Source organism: Cyprinodon tularosa, unplaced genomic scaffold (assembly GCF_016077235.1).
Source record: "Cyprinodon tularosa strain WSP-4 unplaced genomic scaffold, ASM1607723v1 ctg1272, whole genome shotgun sequence".
NCBI lineage: Eukaryota > Metazoa > Chordata > Actinopteri > Cyprinodontiformes > Cyprinodontidae > Cyprinodon > Cyprinodon tularosa.
Window position 1 is genome coordinate 81,781 of NW_024038084.1, and position 8,543 is coordinate 90,323.

General features: G+C 40.9%; 1 protein-coding gene and 1 long non-coding RNA gene across 3 annotated transcripts in view; both read left to right on the forward strand.

Moving 5' to 3' along the window:
• kiaa0513 (KIAA0513 ortholog) overlaps window positions 1-3,419 on the forward strand; it is a 37,897-nt gene extending 34,478 nt beyond the window's left edge. The window contains exon 11 of one of the 2 annotated variants that reach the window (XM_038276790.1): window positions 3,049-3,419. In XM_038276790.1, the coding sequence (XP_038132718.1) occupies window positions 3,049-3,133 (85 nt within the window). In that variant the 3' untranslated portion in view covers window positions 3,134-3,419. The remainder of the gene's footprint in view (window positions 1-3,048) is intronic. The other variant, XM_038276791.1, reaches the window with a different exon arrangement.
• A 3,596-nt stretch (window positions 3,420-7,015) lies between these two features.
• Window positions 7,016-8,536, forward strand: LOC119777802. Its single transcript, XR_005279975.1, has 3 exons — window positions 7,016-7,183; window positions 7,345-7,793; window positions 8,371-8,536. It is a non-coding gene; the product is annotated as an uncharacterized LOC119777802 (long non-coding RNA).
• The last annotated feature ends 7 nt before the right edge of the window (window positions 8,537-8,543 follow it).

Below are 8,543 nucleotides of genomic sequence, written 5' to 3' on the forward strand. Positions count from 1 at the left end.
TTAGCATCTCCCTTTCTGGTTCCCCACTCAGTTAGACGTCTTCCTGAGCCTAAAGCTGGAGGAAACCATTGGTTCATGTGGTTTATCTGAAAACCCACCAAACAGCAGCTGTAGTTATAATCGTCCTGCAGTTTTTAATCACGAAGAGATGTAAAGACTAATGTTAGCATGTTCTAGATGTCAGGAACTAAGGTTGTCCACTGCATTCTAGTTCTGCTTTGATATTTCTGTGTGTTCTTTGTCTCCCTGCATGCTAACCCCCTCCCTCATTGTGCAGATTCAGTCAGTGTAGGGATGTCTGTATGTGGAACAGTTCTCAGCTCCCCGCATGTTCTCTGCATGCTCCCTCTGTGTTTCTACACATGGGATTACATTGGGATTATTCAATAGAATGAATAATCAATGAAATGTTTGCTTCAAAATTTCTACAAACAGTAAATTGTGGAGACACAAAATAAAACGGAGCATTCAGACCATTTTTATTATGCTTTGGTTTTGCATCAAAGCTGAACCCCCTCAGCCCTGATGAGTCTTTCATGGACGGGAACAGGTCCGACTTAAAGCTGGCAGTGAGGACCGAACTCCTGCTCCGACTCCATACTCCTGGAGCGCCCCCCACAAGGCCTTTGTCTTCTCCAGATCAACAAAACCCATGTGGTCCAGTTCAACCCTGGAGAACCCTGCAGAGAGTGTAGAGCTGGTCCAGAACAAGAACCACTGCCCCTCCTGAAGCAGATGTTCAACCATAAGCCGGATGATGATGTACAAACTGATCAGTAGATACAGCAAGAAAGCAGCAATCAAGCTTTAAAGTCGTAGGGAAGTCATTTTTAAATGTCAAATCATTCTGGCTTAAACATGTATATAAATGTTCTCTTTATCAAACGATATTGTCCCAAAATTTGTCTGTCTGTCTTAAAATCTTTTTTTTCCCCGTCATCTTATGCAGGCCAGTTAATTATATGTCAGCCTGAACACCTAAATTCCGCCAATCATATATCAACAGATATCTGTCAATCAAATTTTTTCGGTCATAGCATCTTGATTCATATGTCGCAGCTAATTAGAGATGGCAAAAGTACTCACTTTCTGTACTTGAGTAAAACTACAGATACTTGTGTTAAAAAATACTCTGGTAAAAGTGGAAGTACTGATTAAACTTCTTTACTCAAGTAAAAGTAACAAAGTACAGGCTTGTAAATTTACTTAAAGTATAAAAGTAAAAGTAGAAACCACTTTTTTCATGCCGTTGCCTACATTTTAAATGGATGTCTGCCAATAGGACTAGATCTCTGTTGTGTTCATTTTCAATCATCTCGTCGTCCATACTACTATGCTAATGCCACCGCCACCAAGCTGCAATGATTTGCTGCGAATGAATACCGCCGAATCTGTCGATTCATCTTGTAGTGGTGCGTCAAATGCAACGTAGATTCCCATCCAATTAGATTGAATTTGGTATTGATGACATGAAAAATAATAACGGTAACTCCATTGAAATGATTCAAAACTAAAGTAACGAGCCAATTTTTTAAAATGTAAGGAGTAGAAAGTACAGATATTTGTGTAAAAATGTAAGGAGTAGAAGTAAAAAGTCGCCATAAAAATAAGTAGTAAAGTAAAGTAAAAATATCAGAAAAATCTACTTGAGTACAGTAACGAAGTATTTGTACTTCGTTACTTCCTATCTCTGCAGCTAATAAACGCAACGTTTGAGTAAGAAATAAGAATAATTTCCTTTCCCAATGACTTCCGTCCCAGTGTTCACGGGGATGGACGTCTGTGTCTTCAGCAGGCGTAGAGCTAACAGAACTGGCAGCGTTGCGAGGCAAGGGCTCAAACATGTACGGCTGTAAGCCTTCTACACCAAACCAAGCTTCTGCCGCCCTGGCGTCTTCTTCCACAACATCTTCGTCCCCCTTTCCTCCTCTCAATAAAAAATGTATGAAAGAGGAGACTCATCCACGACCTCCGACACTAAACTCTCCTCCTCTTGCATGTTTCCGCTGTCCATAGCGTTCCTTAAAAGTGTCGTTTCTAAGTCACCAATTTAGTGCTACTTGGTCCCAATGGAATTTCCCATTGGGAACCTACTAGCACTAAGTTGCTAACTGGTTAGCAAGATGCTTCCGACAAACCGGCCACAACCAAACTTGCTTGCGAACCTTCCGCCACAATAATCCCGCCCCCTTGATAAACGACCAATCACATTCACTTTATTCACTCGTGTAAAGTCGTGCACAACTCGGGAGAATTCGGAAATGCAATGATTGGAACAGCTGCTTCCTTACGACTTTAAATCTGGGTGTAGTGATGGACTCAGACCTGAACCTTCAGAGGCTCATAAAGACAGGAACAAAGTGCCCAGTTCTAAAGTCCTTCCTCTGGCGCCCCCTGTATCTCAGAGAATAGACTTTAATATCCTTCTGTTAGTCTAGAAATCACTGAATGGCTTCGCTCCAAAATATATTACAGACCGGTTGGCAGTGAATCGACAGCCAGACCTCTCCGGTCTACTGGATCAGAACCAGAACCAGACATGGAGAAGCAGCTTTTAGTTGTTCTGCTCCAATAATCTGGAATAAACTCCTAGAAAGCTGTGAAACCTCTGAAGCTCTCAGTTCCTTTTAATCCAGATTAGAAAGGTTTTTGTTTTGAGGCCAGAATCCTCCTCAGAAACGCTGAATCCTACGTCTGTTCCATTGATCGTCTTCAGTGCTTCTGTAATAGTTGCTCAGAGATGCTTCAGGGGATGAAAACTTTTCCCGCTGCTGGTTTTATTGTCTTCTTCTGTCTGCTTGTAATGAAAAGCAATGATTCTCAGTGAGGGAATCATGTGCTGCTTTGCTGCTGATGGCTGATTCATTTCATATCTGGCTAACGTTCAGCGTTCAGAGTTTCAAAACATCCTGCAGCTTTTATGGTTTTAAACCACACAGGCAGCCCTGACATTTCTGAGCTACAGGCTGCTTTGTCACCCAGCCCTGACCCGTTACTGTGGCAACGATTAGAAAGGACCAATCAGAACTCAAAGCTCTGTCTGTACAGGGAGAAGTGGTGTCACATGACCCAGGAGGAGAGAGACGACAGCTACAAGATCGATGAGAACATCGCCTTCGGGCAGCTGGGGTAAGGAAGCCACCTGGGATGGTTTAAAGCCAGATCAGAGGGGGATGGAAATTAAAAGCTCACATGTCACGGAGGTTCAATAAATAAAAGGAGCAAATTAATAGGATAGATAAACAGTTCATAAAAAGTAATTTTGTAACTTCTACTTGGTACTTTTGGCTCATGCCAAAAACCCAAATTCAACCTTTTATTTTCTTTCTTTGACCAGCAATATAAATTAAAATGTCTTAGTATTATCATTATTATTGTTGTTAAACTTTGATTAAACAAGAAAAAGTCACCATTCGGATTGACAGGCCCTTTTATAAAGGAGACCTGGCAAAATAAGATATAATAAACTAGATAATAACCAGTTACAAACATTACATGTTAAACTATATAAAGATTGAATTTTTAAAGACTGTTTAAAAAAAGAAAACAGTTTGTAGAAAAGGTACATCAGATGGAATAAAAAAACCTGATAATTTTAGGAAATCATCTGAAGTAACGAGCAGCTTCATCACAATGAATTTATTGTGTTTGTTTTTCCCAGGAGAACCAAAGTAGACAATTTCTGTAACTAGCTATTTCCTATAAAGCAATCAATTCACTTTGACCAATAGGATTAGTTTCGTGCTCATTTACAATCGATTTAAATTCTCCCACTGTTATCAAGTCTCCCAATGTAGTCAAGTTCAGATTCTTTTGTAGATTATTCCAAGGGAAGGTGAAGCTTGTCTAAAAGCTGTCTCACCCAGTTCTGTTCTGACCCAGGAACTTCCATCTGAAGGGTTCACAGGAACACAAGCCACACTGCACTTTGTTTTTACACCTATAATACAGAGGTTAGGTGGAAGGAACCCAATAATACATTTATAAACAAAAGTGAACCAGTGTGTGAGTCTAAGGACATGCAGAGATGGATAATTGTGCTCTCTTCGTCCTCTGGCATGGGAGCTGCCTTGGAGCTCGTCTGCCTGGCTGTGTGTTTCCTGGACGGGGCCGCCTTTTACAGCTGCTTTTTGTATCTCTGCTTCTGTCTCCTTGAACCCCAGTCGGCCTCGGCAGATGGCCGCTCACACTGAGCCTGGTTCTGCTGGAGGTTTCTTCCTGTTAAAAGGGAGTTTTTCCTCTCCACTGTCGCTACAAGCATGCTTAGTGTGGGGGATTGTATTTGAGTCAATGAGTCAATGCAATCAACTGGTTTTCCTTAGATAGAAAACTTTGTATCAATTTGACTGTATGATCTGGTTGAACTGTAAAGTGCCTTAAGATGACATGTGTTGTGAATTTGGCGCTATATAAATAAACTGAATTGAATTGAATTGAATAACTGGCAGCTGCAAACAGGTTACAATGGTGAACTCCATTTCCACAGCCACTAATAAAGCGCAGGGCAGGATGGTACACCCTATCCAATTTAAGGTGTTAGGATGCCACATTCATAAAAACCAGACAACCATGATCCAACACCGGTATCAGTAAACAGTAGATGACTGCGTCATCTGCATAAAAGAGTAGATGACTGCATAATTTGCATGAAATGGTAGATGACTGAGTCACTTGCTTAAGGTAGTAGATGACTGCGTCATCTGCATAAAAGGGTAGGCGACTGAGTCACATGCTTAAGATAGTAGATGACTGCGTCATCTACATAAAAGGGTAGGCGACTGAGTAACCTGCTTAAGATAGTAGATGACTGCGTCATCTGCATAAAAGGGTAGGCGACTGAGTCACCTGCTTAAGATAGTAGATGACTGCGTCATCTACATAAAAGGGTAGGCGACTGAGTCACCTGCTTAAGATAGTAGATGACTGCATCATTTGCATAAAAGGGTAGGCGAATGAGTCACCTGCTTAAGATAGCAGACAAAATCATTTGCATAAAAGGGTAGGCGACTGAGTCACCTGCTTAAGATAGTAGACAAAATAATTTATATAAAAGGGTAGGCGACTGAGTCAAATGCTTAAGATATTAGACTGCATCATTTGCAAAAAAGGGTAGGCGACTGAGTCACCTGGTTAAGATAGTAGATGACTGCATCATTTGCATAAAAGGGTAGGCGACTGAGTCACCTGCTTAAGATAGTGGATGACTGCAATATTTGCATAAAAGGGTAGGCGACTGAGTCACCTGCTTAAGATAGTAGTCTGCATCATTTGCATAAAAGGGTAGGCGAATGAGTCACCTGCTTAACATAGTAGACAAAATCATTTGCATAAAAGGGTAGGCGACTGAGTCACATGCTTAAGATAGTAGACTGCATCATTTGCATAAAAGGGTAGGCGAATGAGTCACCTGCTTAAGATAGTAGACAAAACCATTTGCATAAAAGGGTAGGCGACTGAGTCACCTGCTTAAGATAGTAGACTGCATCATTTGCATAAAAGGGTAGGCGACTGAGTCACCTGCTTAAGATAGTAGACTGCATCATTTGCATAAAAGGGTAGGCGACTGAGTCACCTGCTTAAGATAGTGGATGACTGCAATATTTGCATAAAAGGGTAGGCGACTGAGTCACCTGCTTAAGATAGTAGTCTGCATCATTTGCATAAAAGGGTAGGCGAATGAGTCACCTGCTTAAGATAGTAGACAAAATCATTTGCATAAAAGGGTAGGCGACTGAGTCACATGCTTAAGATAGTAGACTGCATCATTTGCATAAAAGGGTAGGCGACTGAGTCACCTGCTTAAGATAGTAGATGACTGCATCATTTGCATAAAAGGGTAGGCGACTGAGTCACCTGCTTAAGATAGTAGATGACTGCATCATTTGCATAAAAGGGTAGGCGACTGAGTCACCTGCTTAAGATAGTAGACTGCATCATTTGCATAAAAGGGTAGGCGACTGAGTCACCTGCTTAAGATAGTAGACTGCATCATTTGCATAAAAGGGTAGGCGACTGAGTCACCTGCTTAAGATAGTAGATGACTGCATCATTTGCATAAAAGGGTAGGCGACTGAGTCACCTGCTTAAGATAGTGGATGACTGCATCATTTGCATAAAAGGGTAGGCGACTGAGTCACCTGCTTAAGATAGTAGTCTGCATCATTTGCATAAAAGGGTAGGCGAATGAGTCACCTGCTTAAGATAGTAGACAAAATCATTTGCATAAAAGGGTAGGCGACTGAGTCACCTGCTTAAGATAGTAGACTGCATCATTTGCATAAAAGGGTAGGCGACTGAGTCACCTGCTTAAGATAGTAGACTGCATCATTTGCATAAAAGGGTAGGCGACTGAGTCACCTGCTTAAGATAGTAGATGACTGCATCATTTGCATAAAAGGGTAGGCGACTGAGTCACCTGCTTAAGATAGTAGACTGCATCATTTGCATAAAAGGGTAGGCGACTGAGTCACCTGCTTAAGATAGTAGACTGCATCATTTGCATAAAAGGGTAGGCGACTGAGTCACCTGCTTAAGATAGTAGATGACTGCATCATTTGCATAAAAGGGTAGGCGACTGAGTCACCTGCTTAAGATAGTAGACAAAATCATTTGCATAAAAGGGTAGGCGACTGAGTCACCTGCTTAAGATAGTGGATGACTGCATCATTTGCATAAAAGGGTAGGCGACTGAGTCACCTGCTTAAGATAGTAGACTGCATCATTTGCATAAAAGGGTAGGCGACTGAGTCAACTGCTTAAGATAGTAGACTGCATCATTTGCATAAAAGGGTAGGCGACTGAGTCACCTGCTTAAGATAGTAGATGACTGCATCATTTGCATAAAAGGGTAGGCGACTGAGTCACCTGCTTAAGATAGTAGATGACTGCATCATTTGCATAAAAGGGTAGGCGACTGAGTCACCTGCTTAAGATAGTAGTCTGCATCATTTGCATAAAAGGGTAGGCGACTGAGTCACCTGCTTAAGATAGTAGACAAAATCATTTGCATAAAAGGGTAGGCGACTGAGTCACCTGCTTAAGATAGTAGACTGCATCATTTGCATAAAAGGGTAGGCGACTGAGTCACCTGCTTAAGATAGTAGATGACTGCATCATTTGCATAAAAGGGTAGGCGACTGGGTCACCTGCTTAAGATAGTAGACTGCATCATTTGCATAAAAGGGTAGGCGACTGAGTCACCTGCTTAAGATAGTAGACAAAATCATTTGCATAAAAGGGTAGGCGACTGAGTCACATGCTTAAGATAGACAAAATCATTTGCATAAAAGGGTAGGCGACTGAGTCACCTGCTTAAGATAGTTGACTGCATCATTTGCATAAAAGGGTAGGCGACTGAGTCACCTGCTTAAGATAGTAGACTGCATCATTTGCATAAAAGGGTAGGCGACTGAGTCACCTGCTTAAGATAGTAGATGACTGCATCATTTGCATAAAAGGGTAGGCGACTGGGTCACCTGCTTAAGATAGTAGACTGCATCATTTGCATAAAAGGGTAGGCGACTGAGTCACCTGCTTAAGATAGTAGACTGCATCATTTGCATAAAAGGGTAGGCGACTGAGTCACCTGCTTAAGATAGTAGTCAAAATCATTTGCATAAAAGGGTAGGCGACTGAGTCACCTGCTTAAGATAGTAGACTGCATCATTTGCATAAAAGGGTAGGCGACTGAGTCACCTGCTTAAGATAGTAGATGACTGCATCATTTGCATAAAAGGGTAGGCGACTGAGTCACCTGCTTAAGATAGTAGATGACTGCATCATTTGCATAAAAGGTTAGGCGTCTGAGTAACCTGCTTAAACCTACAGTGTGTAACTTTTAGCGGCATCTAGCGGTCAGACTGCAGACTGCAGCAACATGAACATCTCCCCCCCACCGCTTCTCCCCCCCAACAGTACGGCGAGCGTTACGGGACAAAATGTCTTCCACGACGTCCGCATCACCTACCTTCTCAAGTGATGAGGTTTGTTTACATAGATAATTTTACAAAAAAGTATATGCACCACCTTTCATCAAATCACGAAACCACGCCCACATTCTAAAGTGACAGCCGGAAGTCCCGCCTTAATTAATATAAAATTAATATTAAATTCAAATTAATTTGATATAAAATTAATATTAAATTAATATAAAATTGATAAAAAATTAATATAAAATTAATATAAAAAAAAATTTGAATTAAAAAAATAATTAAAAAATTTATAAAAAAATAAATAAAAAAATGCATATAAAAATTAACTATGTTATTTTAATAACGGTTATGATGATTAAATGATTATTTTTAATTATTTGTATTGATTTCTTATATAATCACTGTTAGCACTCCGTAGACTGCATCATTTGCATAAAAGGGTAGGCGACTGAGTCACCTGCTTAAGATAGTAGACTGCATCATTTGCATAAAAGGGTAGGCGACTGAGTCACCTGCTTAAGATAGTAGACTGCATCATTTGCATAAAAGGGTAGGCGACTGAGTCACCTGCTTAAGATAGTAGACTGCATCATTTGCATAAAAGGGTAGGCC